The sequence below is a fragment of the Fundulus heteroclitus genome, chromosome 6 (assembly GCF_011125445.2).
Source record: "Fundulus heteroclitus isolate FHET01 chromosome 6, MU-UCD_Fhet_4.1, whole genome shotgun sequence".
In the NCBI taxonomy this organism is placed as follows: Eukaryota; Metazoa; Chordata; class Actinopteri; order Cyprinodontiformes; family Fundulidae; genus Fundulus; species Fundulus heteroclitus.
The window spans coordinates 4868902-4890660 of record NC_046366.1 but is presented as its reverse complement, the minus strand read 5'-3'; the positions used below and the strand labels follow the sequence as shown (position 1 = coordinate 4890660).

Here is a 21759-nt window from a genome sequence, read left to right as displayed (position 1 = left end):
GCATGTGAATCAAATGTAAATTGCTTTCTATCGCTTATATATCTTGCGTGAAACATGGACACACAATGAATGGAAAAGTCTTATAGATGCTTCCATTGACTGCAGCAACATTCTACAGAACAACTTGGTGAAAATTGGTGAATGTTTTGGTGAAAATTGTTTGGAGAAAAGGAAGAGCTGAATTATAGGCTTGCACATCAAAGCTTCAGTAACGGTCAGAACTGGATTCAATTTTACATTATCTACTTGTAAGCACAAAGATTTTTATTTTTATCAGTTGTGGTTTCCCAAACAAGCTTGGTAGATTACTGGACTGTTGGGTCTCCGATCTCCTGCTCTTTAGTCTCGGGTGGCTAGTTTGTTATGCACAGAGGCCCCAGGTTGTTGTTTCATTATCTCTCTTTGGCTATTTCTGGGTGTTTGCTCATCTGTAAGTTTGTTTCTTTGATAATAATTCTTTTCACATTTCTTAAGTTTGGATTTGGAAATGAACAGAATTACTATAAGTTACAAGCCACCTATTAACAGTCTAAAACAGTGGCCTCAAACTGGGGTTCCTGGACCCCCGGGGGTCCGCAAACCAAGGGTTGGGGGTCCGTGAAACGCATATTATGTGGGGCCTGAGGAGGCGCAGCAGAGGATGCGTCCGGGTTGGGCAAAGTAACACAATGGACAAATATTTACCTCCGTCCACTTCATCAAGGAAGGTAAAAGCCAAGTTACATCGAGTTTGGCTTTATCGAGAATGAGGATCTAATCTGCACCAAATCTCTAATATTAGGTGTATTTATATATATATTTTTTTAAAAACATACATAATTCCTAATGTATTTCACAGTATAAAGGGCTGTTTCAAAATACTATCAGCATGAGGAATCTAAAGGGATCCTTGGAAAAACTTTACTGCTGCTAAGGGGTCCCTGACCACAAAAAGTTTGAGAACCCCTGGTTTAAAGGGACAGTTGTAAAAACAATGGTCCATGTCCTTTAAGGTCAGGATCTACAATAAATATGAACCGGCTCCATTACGAACGCCCTGGAATTATTACCTGAAACAAAAGTATGATCTGAAAAGGAGGAATATTTCCAAAACTCTGCTTCAAAATCTCTGCTTATAATGTCATCAGGTAGTAAGTCAATTAAGGTCTGCTTCATAGGGTCCTCACTCCGCAGGATATTAGTGAGATGACTCCAGACAAATGAGCCCACTATAAAAACAAAAGGAGAAAGGCAAAAGATTTTCATAAATACAGATACAATAGGAAAAAGGCCCAAAAAGATAGCCTTGACTTTCACAGTAGCATTAACACCAGTGTGAAGAAATACTCGACTCAGGAAAGTCAACATTAAACTTTTTCTACTTATCATTTAGACTTGTGCTACATATTCCGGGTGTCTTGTCTAAGCACACATCTGACCTTGGCTGGAAGTCTCGCTCCTCAGGGTTGTCTTCACCACCTTAAACACTTCCTGGTCAGGGCAGAGCATGAGCTGCTGGTATGCAGCGATCCTGACCTCAGGGTCCTCCTGGGAAGATCTGTACAGCTGCAACAGCACAGACCGCTGAGGGAAGGAAACCGCTGTCAGGAACTGTTGTTAATCTCCCACTCTTCATCACTCCTCAACCTGGTGCTCATAGTGAATCAATTATCCCTTCGGTTAAATACGCCTTGATGGGATGTTCTTTCATTCAGTTTTAATCTGTGTCTTTTAGTTCATGCTTAGACTATTAGACCAAAGAGTACATAATCAATCAACTGGGGCAAAGGGGAATTTAAAGGTGTCGGTTTTTATGTTTTGCTTTGATACTGACTTATCTATGGTTTTCAAAATGAACTTACGTCAGCTGAGCAAGGAAAGCGTCTGAAAGCTTGGATGGCAGCAAGTCTCAGCTCCAGCTCCGTTTTGTGGCCCAGCATGCAGCGATTCAACAGAGGAATAAAGGCAGCTGCAGACATACCACTGTTCCCAATGGATTTCATTGCATAAAAAATCTGTTGGAAGAAACACAATAATATCTGCAAATGGGCAGTTTTTCATTAATGGTTTTCCAATCCATTTACAAGACTTGGCATGTGCCTTACGAGAGCACTGACTTCAGCTTAAAGGGACAGTACCTCACTGACTTCGTGGGGTTCCTTTTCCTCACAGCCCGTGCTCAGGGCTTCCTGAAGCGTCTGTAAGAAAGACTCTACCTGAGGTGTTTTACCGCAGGACGTTTGAAGCCTTTGGCACAGCTGATAGATCAGAGATGATCCGGTCAGCATTGCCTTGGGCCGCAGCTCTGGGCTCTCCAAGAAACCCTTACCAAAAAAAAGTTTATCAGTTTAACCAAAATATAGCATGAGGGAACATAGTGGCTTCAGTGTGTAAGTTCCTACATTGATGGAGCCAATGATCTGAGGTGATGGATGTGGGATGAGGGCTAGGGCGGTAAGGAAAGAGTTAACGTGCTCCTCGTCCAGTTCTTTGTTCATGATCAGGTCAGTCAGCAGTAGAGTGCAGTTTTCAGATCCACATGCAGGTAATGCGTCCAATAGTGGCTGCCTGTCAAAACAGGTAATGTCCGTATCCATCTGTACTACATACGATCTTTTACTTCTAATATAAGACAATCTGTTTCAAACCAGAGTGAACCTAAAACAGTATTTAGGGTTAATATTTTCTTTAAAAGACAAAAAGACAGTGATTGGAAAGTTATAAAACCTTTCGAAAGAAACTATTTTATTGTTGGGAAAACATTGAATATCTCTGAACCTTCCCAGGAGTAGCCGGGCTACCAAAAGCACATCGAGCAGTCATGCAGGAGGTCAAAAGAGAACCCAGAACAACATCTAAAGCTCTGCAGGCCTCAGTTTCCACACTTAAGGTCAGAGTTTATGATTTACCAATAAGAACGAGACTTGGCATAAATGGCATCCATTGTAATGATGAGTGCCTGTTTGTTTTCTGCCTACCACCACGTCCACCTACTCTGCTATAATCAGCCTCATAGCTTTTATCTGGTATCTGCACTGATACACTTTAAACACTTCACAGCCACTGGTTCCTCTCCAGATTATTGAAAGCACTTGCTTGTGGATTTCCAGCATTTTTACCATTTCCGATTTTTGCTTCTTTTTTTTTACCATGATTCTGTCTCCTGGAATTCGTCACCTCGCCTTGCCCTGGCCTGATCTGTTCCGAGCATCTGACGTTCTAGACCACGACCTTGTTTCTGTACCCCAGCCTAAGAGCTCTGCCTAATGCTAGGATTTGTTTGCTGACTTCTGCCTCTACATGAATGACCCTTGCCTTTCCCTTGGGTTCTGGATTGTTTTCAGCTGATTTGCCTGACGCCGCTGCAATGAGTAAAGCCTGCTCTCACCACTGCCACGGTTCCTTTGAATACGCTCTCAGTGCTTGGCTGAAATTCGGGTCCACAGTTTGGTGCGTTACATCCATGGCCTAAACCACTGCTGACCAAAAGTAACACAAAGGTCCATCTCACATTTACCAGAAACATCTTGGAGATCCCAAAGACTTTTGGAAAGTATTCTGTAGACTAAATTTTCAGACAAAGAAAACTATTCTGACAGTCCACCATGGTGGTGGCAATTTCATGGTCTGGGCTGCTTTGTTGTTTCAGGACCTGAAAAACTTGCTGCAATTGATGGAACCATGAGTTCTGCTCTCAAGCAGAAAACTGAAGAATGTCCGGTCATCCATTCATGGCCAAGCGCTTAAGGACACTTGAGTTATGAAGCAAGAAGATCCATACTCACCTGCAAGTCCACCTCTGAATTGCTCAAATAAAATCAAAACGAACGTTTGAGTGACCTCCTCGAGGTATGGAATTTTTCATGCTGAGATGCTGCGTTGTGACCCTAAACAGGTCAGTCATTGGTAAAGAAATCCTCCTCAGTGATGTAAAAGACTCGTTACTAGTTATTTCAGTGCCTGCTGGCAGTTGATGTCAATTTTTCATTTTTCACAGAAGGCCAGATTGATTTGAATACCTTTTTTTACTCTTAATTGTGTAATTTTGTCTCCTCCGTTATTCAGGCGTCGCCACAGGAAGTCATTACTACTTGCACACAGACTTGACAGAGTTTTTAACGCTAGATGCCCTTCCATACGCAGCTAGGATTCCAACCAGGGTCTCTCTATACAGCTGTGTGAAATTTACCCAGGTTAACATTTTCTGAATTAAAATTCCGTTTGATGGTCTGAAACATTCAATCATGGCAAAAATACAGAATACATACAAAACCTAATAAATCTGTGAGGGGCAAATACATTTTTTTTTCAGCATTGTCAGAATTGAAATACTGATAAACTAAAGGGGAAACCATAGGGGAAATACTGACCAGTCATTTCTGCACTTGAAAGAAGTTTCTTGCCAAAGTCTCTTGAGTTGAGAAAGAGTCATATCTCTGAGCTGGAACACCAGCTGCAGGAACTCTTGTGAAACCTAGAAGAGGATCCAGTAAAACTCAACCACAAAGCTTAATTTCATGTTGTTTTCCATGATATGACTCATGCTTTATTGTCATAGCCAAGTATTTGTTTTAAAGTGAGAATATATTAGGCTCTTGAAAATACAAAGACCCAGTAAGGTCCTGGGCCTCTGAAAAACATGCCAGATAAATATACACCCCGAAAGGCTGAAAGCCGTCAAACTGCGCATGATTAACCTCCCCGAGAGACTCGGGGGCCCCGGGAGAGAGGCCATGACTTACAAATACAAACATGCATTTAGTGATCTGGCAGAGCATGAGCAGTATTACGTTATTCACATTCACTGCTAAATAACAAACGCAGCCACTGAAGCGTAGAGTAGAAGAAATGAAAGCGTCTGAAAAACCGATCAGAGGCTGTTTGGTTACCAGCTGAGGATCTGAGGCGGCGCTGCACAACAACGCCACGGTCTGACCAACTTTCTCTGGAGTTGTCGGCCTGTGTTTTTGCAGCCTTGAATCATCATCATCCTCAAACTGCAGGTCAGTGAGCGCACCAGGACTTAGGGACTCTGATAGAGCAAAGGAATATGTGGATCGGGCTGTGTGTCTGTCGCGAGGTAATATTGCTAAGGTAAATGAACAAATGTTGGTCTGACCTGCTCCTAAAGATGTTCCTGACTGGACTTTGAGCAGGAGCAACATGGACACACTCTTGGTCTTCACAGGTGTTGAACTCCTCAAAGAAGTTGCCAGTGAGACAACCTCGGTACAGTTGACTTCTTCCATCATTGTCTCTCCAGGTCGCTGAACGCAGTGTAGCTCCATCTGCAACATCTAGCAAAAAAACGGGGGGAAAAAATGTGATTATACAAAAATATGAAGGAATGTTGAATCTTTTATATTCAGACTGGCCAGAAAGCAAATGTGAGAGTGAAACTCACCGTGTCTTCGGTCAGAGCAGCTGAGTGAGGCCAGAGGTCGGCCAACCTGGACTGATGGCACCGTTTAAGATCCCTGCTCTTCAGCAGTGTGGGCCCTCGCCTCTCATATCTGCTGGTGCATGTTCCATGAACATCCGTCTGAGGGAAAGCATCGGCGCAAGTCCTTTACATGAACATTAAAATGAAAGTACCCCCTGTAGATGGAGTACGCTAAAACAGAACTACTGTTTGCAGTTTGAATGGAGCTAGTTCAGAGGCCATGGAGCTCTACGCTTTGTCACATCATAACTAAAGATTTTTACTGGTATATAACTGGGAAACGTGTGTGAAATACAGCCTCCTTGAGTAAATACCTTCATAGGAATCATAGCTGCAAGTCTTTTGGAGTCCGTTTCTCCTAGCTTTGCACATCTAGAGACAAATTATTGGCCTTTTGCAGGTCTTGCAACAGCTTCCCCGTCCCTGTCGGATAAGCTCAGCCCCACAGCATGACGCTGCCACCTCTATGTTTGCTCTCCTTAACCAGACGGTCACACGAGCTGGACGGCCAGTTCCAGGTAGTTCTGCAGTTGCACCGTCCTCTTATTATTTTCAGACGATGGAGTGATCAGAGCTCTGTCAGAGATTTAAAACTGGGATATTGTTTTCTAAACTAACCCCGCTTTACATTTCCCCACAATTTTCTCCCTGAGTTGTCTGCTGTCGGTTCCTTAGTTGTCATGATGCTCTTTACTAAAGTCCTCTTTAAAAAAAAAACAACAACAACTTTGAGGCCAGTATTCAACTTACACTGAGAAAAGAAATATACCCAGGTTGGATGAATTTGCTAATTAGCTGCCTTTTGGAAGGGTTTTATTTAGTGGTATAAGAGTAAGGGAGCAAAATATAAATGTACTTCACACTTTTTGAACATGTTTGGTCTTCTTTCCATTATCAGAGTAACGCACTACTTTATGCAGCTCTATAACATAAGATCCCAACAAAATGTATTGAAGTTTGTGAAATGCGAGGCCGTTCATAATCATGTCTCATGTAACAGACAGAAAATCGTCTCCCTCCGCTCACCTCTGTTTCTTCTCTGAATTTGGCGACCGTGGTGGAGGTCTGGAGCATGCTCAGTAGAGCCCTTTTAATGTTGAGAGCCCACACCTGCTCCCCTTCCTGGAGACAGAGGGCTGTGACCTTTCCCCCCTGGAGGGAGAACTTGAGGCGCGTTCTCTCCAGTGACTCCCTGGGAAACAAAAACACCAGATGAGCCACCCCCCCCTCCTCCCGAGACAAGAGAACAAATAGAAGAGGCACATCTGAAACTGCGTATCTGAATAATAGGAGTTATGGGGAAGCATTCCAAAGCGATATAAGGTTGCAGATTCAATGCAATAAACAGAGCGCAGACACAACTATGAGTAAAAAAAAACCAGAAACTTTGCTGGGTGTTACCTCAAGCTTTTTAAATGCAGGACAGAGTGTTCCCTCTGAGGGGAGAGACGCTTTATCTGTGAATTCCTTATCTGTTGGACAAGCAGGCACTTGAAACCACAACACAATATGCTTATTAGATAACCGCCTCAAAACAGCTTTGAACAAAAGCCAACCTGCATTATTAGGTGACACTTGGAGACCACTTCAATGTCCACCACGCAGTCCAGAGCCAGCCCATTCCTGCCACCGCTCGAGCCATGAAGGCTGGTGGTGATGGCACTGCTGTACCTGTAAGTGTACCTCACACCTTTCTGACCGGAGAAAGCAGCCGCCGCAGATCCTGGTGGAACGGAGTTAAAAAAAAATCCAGCACTTGGTTGTATGGAGGCAAAATATTTGCAACTCTTCAAAGATAGGACTTTTTTTTCATATAGTTTGACTTAAGAGCATGCAACATGTGCGAATGGCTTTATACTGTGCAAAAACAGCAACATCTCACCAGAACAACTTGAGTCACAGACGTCTGGTGTCACCATAAGACAGTCACCTGCTAAACACAAGGTCCAGTAAAACATCCCAGCTTTAAGCTAGGCAACGATGATGATAAACGTTCTCATGTCCCATTTCATGCTTTTAAAGAGATCGTCTGCAATCATGCCAACTGTAAACTTCTGATTGACGCGCAAATTCAGATTTATCAAGAAAGGTTAACAAAAGAAATCTCAAATCTTACCATGTAGAAGTAGAATAATCATAATAGCATGTGAATAACCAAGCAGCGACATAGACACAGCCATAGCAAGCTGGAGTCAGTACAGGTCCGGTTCCCCACAAACCTCAACATGTACATGAGAGATGAAAGCCAAGCTCTGTTCGTTTAACTGAATGACCGGGCTTGTATGTGGACTTCCACCGTGACCCATGCTGCTCACGGCAGCCAATCAGGAAGCAGTTCCCAGGCTAAAGCTACAAACAGTCAATGGGCCAATCACTTAGCGAGGCCTTGAGACTCAAAACACATGGAGATGTGTGGCTAAATTGGAAACATGAGGAACATATGTGGAGAAAACGCAACTTCAGTTTACCTTGATGCTCCAGGTTTTTAGGTGTTACCACTTCAAACCTTCAATGTACTTTACTGGGATTTTAGAGAACATCAGTGAGCAAACACTTTCTTGAAGCCCGAGGAGAACAGCAGACAACGTCAAGGAGAAAGTTCTGGAGAAGAGCAGGTTTTTGTTGTAATTTGTAGACCGGGGTTCACCTTCCAGCCTCCTACACCTACAGACAGGGTTTCAGTGGTTTACATCAAAGCTTATTCATGTCAGAGAATGGCCTAGTCAAAGTCCTCAGTCCAAAAGAGAAAACTTGTTGCACAACCTTTAGAATGGATGTTCACATGTGCTCTCCATCTCATCTGAGTGAGCCAGAGCTAGCTTCACAAAGAAGAAAAGTGGGACAGATAGCAGGAACACTTTGTAATACAACCTATGTAAAACAGCACACGTGTCTTTAATTACAGTTTAACCATGAGTGCACAAATGGATTTCTTTAGATATCCATAAAATAGTACGTACCATGTTGATAAACACAAGACGCATTCTCTTTTGTCATCTTTTTATTCAATAGGAACACAGAAAAAAAATCCAAAACGTGCTGTTGTTGACCACATTGTTTGTTAGCATTGCGGTACACTAAATGTAATGCTACCATTTTCTTCTCCAGACACACAGCAGTAGATCTGCTGCTGTGTTTGGGGCCATTGTCGTACTGCATGTCTTCATTTGAACCAAGCTTTAGCTGTGGGACAGATAGCCTCACCTCTGAGAAGGCCAGGGCTGACTACCGGGTACCCGGGCCAACCTCTATACCTTTCCAGTGTTAAAACCCCGATGGTTCGACGTCCTTTTGAGACGCAACAGATAGTGTCTCCAGCTATATGGCGCACAGAGCAACGACCCTCACCTCCAGCAGCGTGCCACAGAAACGAGACAGACATCTCTCAAAAGATAATAAAACAACGTTACAGAAGGAAAGTTTTGCAAATATTATTCAGAACTTGTTTTTACATTTTGTAAAAGAATTGCATGTTGCATATTATTTATATCCTTCTGAAAAATCAGTAAAAAAAAAAAAAAAAGTTTTATTTGTATTACTGCAACCAACCGTGGTTTATAATTGCTGAGCAGCTTTTGCATGTTTCCACTGGAATTCTGGATGATTGTTCTTTGGTTATTAGGGCCAAGTCTTTGAGGTTTGAAAGTCGTCTATATTCTTTAGCTTCCTCTGCAGATTCTCCATCGGATTTAAGCCAGGACTCTGGCTAGGTCGTCCCTGAAATGTCAATATTAATACCGGGCAGAAGAAGCATGTTTGTAATATTAAAAGATTATTTTAAACCTGACACTGCCAGGGGTATGAATCATTTTGGACTTAACTATAGCTGACACAGGGCTACAGACCCCCCCCCCCCCCTTCCACACTTTCAAGGAAGGCAGGACCAGCTGTTTAAAAAGGTTTCTGCCAGCCGTAAAGAAGGAAATCCTTGAAAAGTAAAAGACCCTCGCCTCTCACCTCTATGACGGCAACTGCTGTGTATTTTGTTTGAAAACTGAGACATTATAAAACCGGTCGGTATCACTCAAGGTTTTCATACCATGAGAAGCTCATTCCAGCTCCTGCCAAAATTTGACAAGAATACCCTGGTACATGGTGGAGGTAATAAGGTTCTGTGAAAACAAACAGAGCCAAATATGGTGCCCCATATCAATAAGCACCGGCAATTACTCCTCGAATGTTCTTGCTGCTGTTTCTTGTTCCTAGAGAAGACATTAATGTGTGTTAATCACAAAAACATCATATTGTACAAAAGAGTTAGATCTAATCAATTGCTAATTCCTGGCTGCAACTGAACCTTTTATTCCTAAAACAGCAGTAATAGTAAACTTTGGGGTTTTTTTATGCGCTGCTTCTGCACTTCTGTGTTATTGTCTCCAAAATATCCAACATATTAGACCTACTGCTTATTTGAAGGTAGCGGTGATGGGTTTTGGGTTTATCTACTGCCCGCCAATCAGCCACGTCCTCTATGGCTGGATGTGAAAAAAAAAAGAAACTAAATTACCCATCAGGCTTTCCATCCCAGCCTCCTTCCCCCATCATTAAGCTCCCATAGAGAGCCACCTACTTTCCACGATGCACCCGCCAGCGTGGTCCACGCCCGTAACGTGTGTGCCGTTCACGCTGCAAACGTGAAAAACAAACTCCTCTTACACAACAAACAGAGAAAGGCCGACGTATTCTTCTTCGTCATTTTTCTAAAGTGTCGATGTTGCGATTTTACACACTTGTCAAATCCGGTAGTTTTGTTTTAATCTAAAAAGTATCTATGTTGTTAGTTCGGATGCGATGGCAATGCATTACACACAACTGTAACACAAACTTGTGCCTGATCCAGCCCTTGTTTCGCAGTTGTTATAAACGTTTTACCTGCTGCAATTATAGAAACCGCAGAGTTAAAACGGATTCGTGTTTATAGCATTTCAAAATTACATCGGGGAATGAAAGGGGTTTAACCGACTGGCCGTGAACGCATCGTTAGTCCCCGGACCAGGGGGCGTGGGTTGACCGGCTTTCTCGGAGGCTCAGACACAATGAACCGTCAGACGGAGAGGGGCACGCACGCTGGGCCCGGGGCATTAGCATGATTTTACAAGATTATTTTTATTAGCCGTGCCTTGGTTCAGTTTTCCAAACTTGTTTTTCACGCTGCTGGCGCATCTTATGACCGCCTCAACTCTCGCCTGGAAGCAGGTCGGCCGTCGAGTTTGTGAGGAGAAGCGAGTTGGGGAGCAGAGCGACGTCACAGTTTGCCCCTCCTAGCCAGACTTTTTCCTTCTTTTTTCCCCCCCGCGAAAACAAACAAAACCAAGAAGATAACCATGTCGCTGCCCGCGTCGTCCGATTACTTCGCCGCCGAGTGTCTGGTGTCGATCTCCAGCGGCCCCGTGCTGCACAGACCCACCCCGGTCGCCCCCGCCAGCCAGCCCGCCCCGGTGGGCCTTCACCCCGGGGAGCCCGACGGGTCGAGCGAGGACAGGGAAGTTCGGGAGACGCTGCGGCTGGAGGGGACCAACATGATGACGGTGGCCGGGATCCTGACGGACCTGCACAGCAAGTTCCGCCCGATGTCGGCCTACTCGGAGAGCAGCAACTCCTCGTGCGGCGGGGAGAGCGGGTACACCACGTTGTCCGACCCCACCACCCCGACCATGACCCCCTCCGCGACGCCCGTGCCCGGACAGCAGCAGCAGCAGCATCTCCCGCAGCAGCAGCACCTCCGGGGGCCGGGGGGCGTCGGGCCCCCGCGGTCCCCCGTCAAGCGGCATCAGTGCCCCTTTGACGGATGCGACAGAGTTTACGGGAAATCGTCGCACCTGAAGGCTCACATCCGGACGCACACAGGTACACCAGCAGCCGCGGGGTTACATCAGCACTTTCCAGGACATGTTAGCTAGCTTTGTGTCCCGCTACGCCGTGTCCCCGCTTTTGTTCTCGCCCACCTCCGCTGCGCCATAGAAAATGCTTTTTTAACTTTTATTGAATTTATTGTTTCCCCTCGTTGGGTTTGTTCGATAAACGTGGCGACACAAAGCAGGGGAGAAAACGCGAGAGGGGGAGAAAAGACCAACAACAAAAAAAAAAAAACTTAACTCCCCTCGGTAACTCTGACAAAGAAGTAAACTAACAAAAGAACAGGGCTGGACGCTAAAAGCTGTGACGAAGGTTTTCCTCCCCGCTGGATTTGCATATGAAATGAACGTAAGACGAAACCTTAACGTCGGGGACACGGAGTTCAGAAGCAGCAGACACGTTTCTGGCAGCAAGTGCAGGATGGGGGGGGGGGGGACTCTTCCTCCGACCATCCTATCACTCCGCCATGACCCTCCGTCCTCCCTACAGCTTTAGGCCGAGCAGCCGCAGGAGGTCCCGCCGGGATATGGACCCGCTGCGCGTCCTGGGATCTGTTCATTTTAGCCGTCCGGCATTAAAATAAGGCACAGGTGGCGGTTCTGGCACGAATAGCGCCATGGGCAAGCCTCTTCTTGCCTCCGCCCCCCTCCGCCCCGCACTTAACCAGAAAACAAACACGCACTTCTCTGACAAAGCCCCGTCCGGAATAAACAGAAAAAATAGAGCAATTTCTAAAACTCAGGAGAGGTTTGTAAGAATAAAAGCTCTGGTTGTTCAAAAGAATTTGATGTCAAAATAAATCTGAATAAAAATCGTTCAAATAAGACAAAGATCGCGGATGTAGAGTAGAAATTAAACACACTAAAAGCTAAATTTAGTTTTTTATATATATATATATATATATATAGAGTTATATATATATATATATATAGAGTTATGCAACACAACAACAGAAAATGTGGGGTGATTTAGCCTTTTTATTGGTTGGGATAGATGTCAGTTAACTGATAGTCAAAAAAGTCACATTCATTGCTATATATATATATATATATATATATATATATATATATATATATATATATATATATATATATATATATATATATATATATATAGTTTAAAAACTGAATTTGCTGTGAAACTAAATGACTTATTGTGGACTTTTTTTCAAGTAAATGTAATCAAATTTTGTAACTGAACTGGAAAATAAAAGTATTTAGGGCAGCCGTGTGGTCTTTTATCAGATCAGTGGATTTATGAAACAAACGCTTTATTTATGTAAAAAAAACATATCTTCATGTTTTTTTTTTATATTGCTATGTTATTAATCTATATCAATGCAAGTAGGATTTAAAAACGAAGAGCGACAGAATAAAATAAAGTTTTAGATGTAGCTTAGTGGTGCGTTGCCCTCTTTCTGGAACAGGCTACCTGGTGCCCACAGGTGCCGTGTTGGTGACCCGGTCCAGGTCCAGTTTTTATTAGATTTCTAACTAGAGAGGATCAAATGCTGTCCAGGTTCTTTAAAGCGCTCTTAAATAACCCTTTAATCGGACACCAGGACAGAAACTGAATCTCCAGCATTATTATCCTACTGTGATGCCGGCCATGTGGTCATACTGTACTTACAGTCCCACTTTACTGCACGTTTAAAAAAGCCGTGTTCCGGTGCTACTGACGCGTAACTCCTCTCTCTGATTGCCGCCCCCTAGCCAGTGTCACCCTTGGCAATGAGTCACATCGCTCCCACCGTGAACCCCAGTAGTTACAGCGATTAGTTCACTACCGATTTGAGTCGTCTATGCAAAGATCCCAGCCACGCAGACACGGGGGGGGGGCTTCTAGCACGTCCAGAGCCCCCCAGCAGGCGTGGTTCGGATTAGGGGCAGGAAACGGCTCAGAGCGGCGTCTGCTGGGGAACGCCCACGGGGGTGTTCTCCAGCAGGCCTGGCTCTGTGATCTAGAAAATGGCAGCAGAGGAGGGCATCCTGGGAGAAGCCGGGCTTGGGCCCACGCCTGGCGTCTGCAGGAGATTAGAGGCGGCAGAATGTGAGGAGAGGGCTGGACAGGAGGGGTCGTTGTCGTGTTAAATCTGAGCCGGCAGGTTTTCCTCCATACAATACATTATTGTACAGTGACAAAGACTACCACAGAGCCCTGTGTTGTTGAACGCAGAAGCAGATTAATACATTAGTTTCAAGCCCGCCTGCTTAAAATAGCCCTCATTCAGTGCTCAGCATCAGTGGGACTTGCACTGGGAAATAATGTCCTGTTTATGTTGGGGCTGTGCCACTCTTAGTGGTCTGTTGAATCAACACTGCAGCCATGCACAAACTCATATGAGTTTAGTTTTTTAGCTAATAATTGTTAAAATCTTCATAGAAATATTTTAGTATTGTTGCATTTTTTTCTTGGCTTTAAACGTTGGTAAGCTGTGTTTGAGCTGGGCAGGAGAACGTCTCATTTAAGGCTACTCTGTCTTTACGGTCCAATGTTTGGCACACTGACTGAGGAGAGCTGTTAGATTCAGGTTGGAGGTGATCTACAGAGATCTAAGCTTTCTGCTGCTGCCCCCAACATTAGCACATTCTGATGTGCCTTAAAAATACTCGTCAGCATCCATTCCTGCTGTGAGCGGTAGGCATGGAGAATAGGAGCAGAGAAGACGTCACAGTAGCCATGTCCTGTCCGACTGTCATGCAAATTCTGAGCAAACTTTCAAAATGTGACGAAAAAAGAAAACGTGGATTAGACATGTTTCGGCTTTGGGGTGGGTTCCATACACGTTATGGGAATATCTGGGAAGACGGCAACAGTTGATCAGTCCTGTGGAAATAAATAAATAATAATTCGCTGCATTTAATGAGTTAATCTAAAGGCGATGGATCTTAAAGATTAACCAACGATTCATTGATTGGCAGCCATTTTCTTAAAAAACCCTACTTTACTTCTCTTGTATCAAGAGGGTATTAACATAAAATGAAGGTGTTTTTTTTACTTTATTTTTTTTTTTTTTACAATAAGCTAAATTTTAAAAGAGGCACATCAATAAATGTTAATAGTTTATTGTGCCACCTGTATTAAATACTGACTGAATAAAGTAAAACTGTAGTTTTCTCACACATTAAACTTGGACATATTTATAAAGTATAACAAAACAGGAACCTTTAAGTCTAGATAGAACCAAATAAATTGAAGAGAATAAAATACGTGGAAAAACTAATAATCACTATGAAAGCCGCCATCATCAGCTGAGCTTTAGGCCTCATGTCTGTTTCTACCATGCTCAAATTTTTTACGTAAATGTAAAATAATCCCACACTGGACTCTGGGCCGCCTCACGTTGCCTCCGCCATGATTGTTTTTTTTTTTTTTTTTTACAACTACTGCGGTCTGGCTTCGCTTTAGAATGTCCAGCAGCGCCCTCTTCTGGATGGCGGCCATACTACAGCACTGCAAGAAGCCGGTTCATCAAATGGAACAAGCTTTAATCTAATTAACCATCAATCGACTACTAATCGTAAATCGATCATTTGTTTGCAGAACATATTCGGCAAATGCGTTTCCATGTCCCGGTTTGCACATAATCTGAAAAAATCCCCCCAAGCGAGCGAGACTGAAGAAGTTATTTTGCAGTTTCCATCAAACTTTCTCAATACGATACTTCAAAATTCGCGTTACAACCCGTTGGTGTGAGGGAGAGAGCGGTCGCTTTAAAACAGAGTTCCTCCGTTTAAAAGAACTGACATTTCAAGTGTCTTTAATGCAGGTGTCTCAAACTCCAGCTCCCAGGGTGCCGTGCTCCAGACCGCTGAGGTGTTTCCTGTCTCTGGTCCAGCACACATGAATTAAATCAGAAATCAAGACTGTGTGAACCAACAAGGAGTTTGACTTTGGTTTCAAGCTCTCACAGCTTTCAGACATTAAGTATAAATATATAATCTTTAGAAGAATTAAAAATAAGGATACAATGAGCAACATGTCCAGCCATTTTCTTTTTAATATGTAAAGAAAAGAGGAAAAAGTGCAAATATACTGGTTTTGTTTGCCCCCAGTGTAGCTGGCGACCCGCGGGTCCAGGTCTGGCCGGTTTGTGTGCAGGATGTGTGGGGTCTGCAGAGGTGAACCGCCTCCTCCGCTGTTCTGATTATTTGATCCATGTGTTTTTAAGCCGAGGAACATGTAAAAGTTTGACGTCGCTGATGGGCTAGAATTTAATACCCCTGCTTTGGCAGGTTGTATTGCAGTCGGCCTGGTTAGCGGCGCTGGCACCACTACCTGTAAACTTCGGTCTCTGCGGCAGGCGGCTGTTCTCCATTCAGCAATAAGCTGGATCCAAACCCGGCTCCCCGTGTTTACCAGGCTGAACACATAACCGACGGATCTCATGTCTCCGCTTCGTCTCACTTCATTTGCAAACACCCAGCTGACGGTGAAAACGGCGACCTGTCATACGCGTTCCCTCGGTAACAACTAGGGGTGGGCGTGTATCGCATCGTTTTATCATTGCGGTGAAAAATGTCTCGTCGTGATAAGAATGTGGCTTTATCATGATAACGATAAATTCCAATTAGTGGTCTCTGAAAAACCCCAGAACTGCTAGTAATGTCAGGATTGTAATTTTTACTAAAAAGAAGTTTTTTGCACATTTGGTTACTTGACAGCAGTGATAAATATCAATAAATAAAAAATTTAATTAATTGCCATTACTGTGTGGGGTTGAGTGATGAAAAGCTAGTATCCTGATAAAGAAGGCATTTTTGCTTTATTGTGTTATATGTTATAACATTAAATGTATATTTCTAAGCAGAACATATGTGTTTATGGGGCTATAATTAATGTTACTTAAGTCACGGCCATACAGGGACTTAGATCAGCTGTAGCCTGCAGGGTTGCTTTGTTTCTCCCGCCGGGCGCTTAGCCTGAGCGTCTAAGCTAGGAGAGCTGTTGCCGTGGCGTCAGAGCCGGCCGTCTGACGGATCTCTGTGCTCTGCTGCAGGTGAGAGGCCCTTCCCGTGCACCTGGCCCAAATGCGAGAAGAAGTTCGCCCGCTCCGACGAGCTCGCCCGCCACACCCGCACCCACACGGGGGAGAAGCGCTTCCTGTGCCCGCTGTGCGACAAGCGCTTCATGCGCAGCGACCACCTGATCAAACACGCCCGCCGCCACCCTGACTTCCAGCCCTCCATGCTGGCCCGCTGCAAGGCCGCGGCCACGCCCTCTTCCCGCCAAGCCGCCCACACCTAGGAGGGCTCCAAGCCACCTTCGTTTCAACTTAACCAGCTACAATCAAATCCACTGGGTCAAACTCCATACAAGCGCACACACTGAGGCCGGATGTTCAGGGGGGGGGGGGGGCAGCAGCACCCCCTCTCTGTTCACCCTGATGTTCACCTGCTTTGTTCGAACACGGTCTGTACACACCAGACGAGGCAGACGTCTGCCTTCTCCCCATTTCACTTCCTGCTTCCTAAAGTCACCTGTTTGGACCTAGTTCCCTACCACTTGCATCCCCAGTTGCACATGTGAGGAAGCATGTGTGTGGAAAGTTTACAAAAAAAAAGGCAGAAAGGATGCAGCGGTTTATTCTCTGCATACGGAACATATGCAAGGACAGAAAGAAATGCATTTAGGGACTTACCACAGAGTGGTAGACGAATGGATCTCCTCCAGAACACAGGAGCGTAAACTGCCCCCACCCCGACAGTTAAAGGTACCAAATGTCTGTAAAAAGAAAAAAAAAAAGAAAAAGTCCAGTCTTACCAGAAGCATTCCTCAAGCTTGGCTACATCCCACAATATGCTCATAATGACATCTCTATCCATCCCCCTGTGTCCCCCTACCAAAAACAGCTCACAGAATACCTCATGGTTCAATGCAGGTTCATGGCAGCACAAATCACTTTCTGTCCTGACGCTTTCTTTTTTACCTTCAACAAGAACAGTGGAGTAGATTTAAAGCCATAAAGAACTCCAAATCCTAAGAATGAACTCAAGGTCTCAAACTCTTTTGCGAGTTGCAGGGATTTTTTTGTTTTTGTTGTTTTTTCACTTCTTCTTTGGAGGGAAAGAAGAAAAAGCTGTAGACCTTTCTCCTGGTTCTTCCATAGGTGGTTGTGGTGCTCCTCAGCATCATTTCTTAAACATGTTGTGATATTAGGTAGCCAGGCAGGGACTAGAGTTTGTCTTTATTTTTGCCGTTGCTTTATCTTTGCTTTTCCTGAGTTTTGGAGGTGAAACCATTCCCGTTTGCTAATTATTAGCAACATTACCGTGGGGTGGGGTGGGGGGGGGGGGTGCTTTGTCCATCTTTCCACCGCATCAGATCCGATGTTGATTTTTGTTGGGAAGCTGGACGAATCTCGCTGTAGACGAGCAGTTTGCACATCACTCTGAAGGCTACAACAATTCCTCTTCACATAATACGCAGCAGTATTATGTCTAATAGTGATGCAAATGTATATAAGCTTTAAGCTTGTAATGTAGATTAAGGCGTAATGCTACTAGCAGCTACATGTAATGCATCGTAGTCCTTATATTAGGGGTAATATTATGCTCAATAGGATGGCATATCCAGGGAGAGTTTGTGTGTTTTCTTTTATCTCTTTTTTTTAAGACTAGTGATTGAAATTGTAAGGGTGTTTGCAACAGCGTGCAACAATTGGACTCTTCTTATTGATCGCTGCGGGGGGGGGGGATGACGGGTGAGCCCGTTGCCTTCAGATTAAAAGCATTCCTCTGGGTTGTGGGGCCAGACGGTAGAAAGTGTGGAGCAGCCTGGGGTCAGGTGTGCCAGACGGGTTTGTTATTCTTTTTTTTTTTTTCCTCCTCTTCCAAAGCAGAACAACGAGTCTTACAGGTTGCACTGGAAGAATTATCGGATCGCAGCCGTTTTTAGTGGAAATCCAAAGCTGGCTGTTGGGCACGTGGATGATCAGCGCTGATGGAGAACCGGTGTCTGTAACGAGGAACAAACATGGCTGCCGTCACTTCATGACTTCGTTAGCCCTAGGAGGTTCAGTCTGGCCTCTGCTGCTCACGGCTGCAGGTTTCATCGTCCCTCAGCCCGACTTTTGTAGGGAACAAAGAATATGCAACGCCACGAGTGAGTTGCATCTTTTTGTTAACGCCTTTTGAGAATAGTTTGCACTGTTAGACAGCCAGACGTTCACCGACATCCACTATGACCTACTGTAGGGAAAGGGCTCATAAACTGCCACATGTCCAGACAGGCGTAATCTGAAGACTGAGATGGGCTTTAGTTATAACCGGATCTCTGTCAACCATACCAATAGTGACACTGGGTGAGTTGCATTGACTTTGTTTTCCCCACCCATAAACCCACAGCAACAGTAGGTGGACCGGAAACGGTCACTGCTGGCTGTTCAGTGGGGGAAGCAGCAAAACAGACCCAGGACCAGATAAAGTCTTTTCTACGACACATAAAACCATCAGAAAGATCAACCAATCTTTCAGGGATCAGGCACAGGCTGGTATTAGATTTTAACGTAAAAGGTTAACTTCAGTAAATACACAACTTCCACAGTTTATATAGATTTTCTTACAGTCATGTCAACAATGTCTGTAACATTGAAAATGCCTTCACATACCTCTAGCAGGCCAGCACGCCGCTTTTCATACCAGTTGTGCTCTCATCTGAGCGGCTGGTTCACTCAGAGGCGTGCCGTCTTCACTACAGCCTCACGGGGGCGACGTTGAGCTGGTGAGAGAAAAGAAGCGCGAGAATTAAAGGATTTCTCTCCAGAGTCAACACGGATTTTAGATTCCTGAACGTTAAACTATTCCTGCGGGGGAAACATGTCTCTCCTCGCTGTATTCCTCGTGTGCATAGCGCCCCCCCTTGGACAGGAGTTGTATTGACGCTATGGGAGCGGACAGCGATGTCACAAAACTCCGGCCTGCACATGGACACCCTGCTGGGGAGGCAGATGTCAAAAGTTACATTACACAGGCTTCACAGTGGAACTGGGAGGCATCAATCAGGCTTTACGTGTAGTCATTGGGTTTTGAGGCCTAGAATCAGTCGGTTAATTAGTCAGGCTGTCTGCTCTGGCCGCCCACCTGCGGTCCTCTGCCTTCCAGACAAGCCGCTCGTGGCCGCCTCTGTAGATCCAGACGTGTCTCATTGAGATCGGTGAGTAGCCATGTTGATCCAGGTTCTACGTGACCCAAACAGCCAAGTCTTGTTCTTGGAAACAAAGGAAGGTGTGGTGTGAGTCTTTCAGCCAGCTGACTGGCAGTCTTGTACACCAGGTGGGGGGAGGGCAGCCCCGTTACACTGCTCCTCTGACATCTCATTCAAAGAGCTTTAATCTTTGAAACCCTCGGTGTGCGGCGGGGACCGATGATGGGCCCGCGCCTGTTCAGGGGTTTCTGCTGAAGGTGAAGCCAGTCTGAAGTAATTCAGATGCTTTAACTTGATTTGCTGTTATCTTTCAGCGACACGCTGAGTTTAGCCCACTCATGGACACATTCCCTCTGTCTCAGCGAACGCCTTCAGGAGACGTCTGAAAGCCTTAAGCGTCGCCGTGGCTGCTTGTTCACCGTGTTTACAGCTGCACCGTTCAGGAATACGCAGATATCGCTTCATCACCATGCAGCACGGCTCTTTTTCCTCTGAAAGGTGTTGATGGCTGAGGAGCGCGGCGGCCTGCACGCTCACTGTGTCTACAAGGAAGCACTGTGGAAACTTTGCTGACGTTTTGTAACAAATCGTGTAAAAAGACTAGAAAACTGCCTTTTTCCATCTGCTTCAAAAAGCGTGCTAAATGAACCGGGTTGCTTTTGTTTCATTAGTTACCTTTTGTTGTCGTTTTGCGTTAGTGTGTGCTTAGCTATCCAGGCCGTCTCTTCGTGTGGGATTGATTTCATAGATTTCACTTCGTGGTTTCCGATTCAGGACGTCTTCCTCTCACTGTTTTCACAAACGGCAGCAGTTCACCGATGGTTCCGTGTCAGTGGGGAGCCCGTTGAAGTAAAAAATGCAACGCTGACATTTTTTATCCACTTTTTTTTTTTTTTTATAATATTTTTGGGGTTTTGTTTTTGTTTTGCCGCCAAAGGAGGTTTGCTGCTGGCAGTGACCTCGAACACATGGACTGTTTCACAAAGGAACAAACACAATCTACTTCTGTTTTCAGGTGGAAACGTCTCCTCCCGCCTCCCGTGGCAGGTGGAGGCGTCAGCTGACTCTTAGAGCTATAAAATCACAAGAACATACCTCACAGTTTGACTTTTGTTTGCTTTGCAGCGTCTGTACAGATTCCCTCCAACCTTTTCTTTCCACAACTCCTAGAAAGCCCTTTTGGCGTCGGGTTTCTGAACTTTGACCTCATCGGCTTGGTCAGTATGCAACATCCTTACAGCTCATGTAGCAGCTCAAGTCTTTCAGCTAAGCGCGGTAAACGGATAAATCATTCTACTGTCTCTTGGCTTTGGCTGCAGCTGTTTGTTTTTTTGTTTTTGTTGTAATTAAGGGTTTAACCCAGCTACTGGTTGATGCAGTGACCTAAAAGGATCCAAACTCAAAGCCTCAGTTTGCAGAAGATGTGGATGGAGCGCTTTCAGTCGCCCATCCATTTGTTCAGATCACAAAATGTGGCTCGTTGACAGCAGAGCTCCATCCAGTTTGGATGAACCTTTTTTTTTATTTTCTTTCTGCTTTAAGGGGGAAAAAATGTCAGCCACACTAATTCAGTTCTGCACACTGTACATGGGGGGGATGTGCTGTATTTTAATGTTGTTTTTTTTCCTCCCCCTTTTTTGTGATTGCTAATTTTTTCTAAGATGTCATTTTTAAAGCTCTCCTATTAAAGCTTTAGTTAAGATCATTTGTTGGAAGTGTGGAATTAAATAATTGCTGCGAGAAGCTGTTTTTGATATTTATATTCTCAGGTGTCTTAGATTTTAAGCATTGGAGTTTCAAATGTTCCTGTGCAGCACCGATATATATAAGCGTTTTATTACTTTTGTTTTGCAGAATAATTTATTACATATCAAAGACGGATCATTTATGTGATTTAATTGTTCTTTTTCATAACTCATTTTTTTCATATGGGACTGTACTAATAGTACATTGTTTCAATGTTTGACCATTGCTTTTTAAAAAAAATAAAAACTCTGAAGTTCAAGATATGTGTTGTGTGAGTTTTTTCCTTTTGAGTCTTAAGACTAACTGAGTCAATAGAAATATTCAGCTGGAGCCAGATATTAACACGCTGTGTAATAAACCTTTTTTCTTACTGGCATTAAATCTGACTAGACTTCAGTGCCCAGAGACTTGGTTTAAGAGTGATTCAGCTAGCTGCTGAGAGCGACGCTGAGGAAGGAAGTGACACATTTTTATCTTTATGTGGAGGTGTGGTTGACCCCTGTCTTTTTAAGAGCTGTGATTGGTAAGAGGAGATAAAATCAAGCACACTCCTAGTAATCAAAGGTGTGAAATTAACAGATTAGACAGGA

The 21759-nt window shown here is 44.4% G+C and overlaps 2 protein-coding genes across 2 annotated transcripts in view; one reads left to right on the top strand and one right to left on the bottom strand.

Moving 5' to 3' along the window:
• The window catches only part of LOC105925175, a 66177-nt gene extending 57409 nt beyond the window's left edge, over positions 1-8768 (bottom strand). The window contains exons 1-14 of the mRNA XM_036137904.1: positions 7539-8768; positions 7305-7352; positions 6979-7145; positions 6824-6894; positions 6449-6614; positions 5384-5521; positions 5099-5276; positions 4869-5011; positions 4350-4453; positions 2382-2547; positions 2118-2303; positions 1842-1994; positions 1419-1563; positions 1050-1208 (exon numbers count right to left, since the gene is read on the bottom strand). Of these exons, the coding sequence (XP_035993797.1) occupies positions 1050-1208; positions 1419-1563; positions 1842-1994; positions 2118-2303; positions 2382-2547; positions 4350-4453; positions 4869-5011; positions 5099-5276; positions 5384-5521; positions 6449-6614; positions 6824-6894; positions 6979-7145; positions 7305-7352; positions 7539-7602 (1888 nt within the window). The 5' untranslated portion in view covers positions 7603-8768. The remainder of the gene's footprint in view (positions 1-1049; positions 1209-1418; positions 1564-1841; positions 1995-2117; positions 2304-2381; positions 2548-4349; positions 4454-4868; positions 5012-5098; positions 5277-5383; positions 5522-6448; positions 6615-6823; positions 6895-6978; positions 7146-7304; positions 7353-7538) is intronic.
• Positions 8769-10471: 1703 nt separating this feature from the next.
• zgc:153115 (C2H2-type zinc finger protein) lies at positions 10472-21428 on the top strand. The gene is made up of 2 exons (XM_012860990.3): positions 10472-11269; positions 16278-21428. Exons 1-2 carry the CDS (start codon positions 10747-10749, stop codon positions 16523-16525), a joined length of 771 nt encoding a protein of 256 aa, XP_012716444.2. The 5' UTR covers positions 10472-10746; the 3' UTR covers positions 16526-21428.
• The last annotated feature ends 331 nt before the right edge of the window (positions 21429-21759 follow it).

Bases quoted from the DNA above. Each gene is read 5' to 3' on its own strand.
- zgc:153115 (XM_012860990.3), top strand. From the start codon at position 10,747: ATGTCGCTGCCCGCGTCGTCCGATTACTTCGCCGCCGAGTGTCTGGTG. The intron at 11,270-16,277 runs GTACACCAGCAG...GCTCTGCTGCAG, and splicing joins TCACATCCGGACGCACACAG to GTGAGAGGCCCTTCCCGTGC.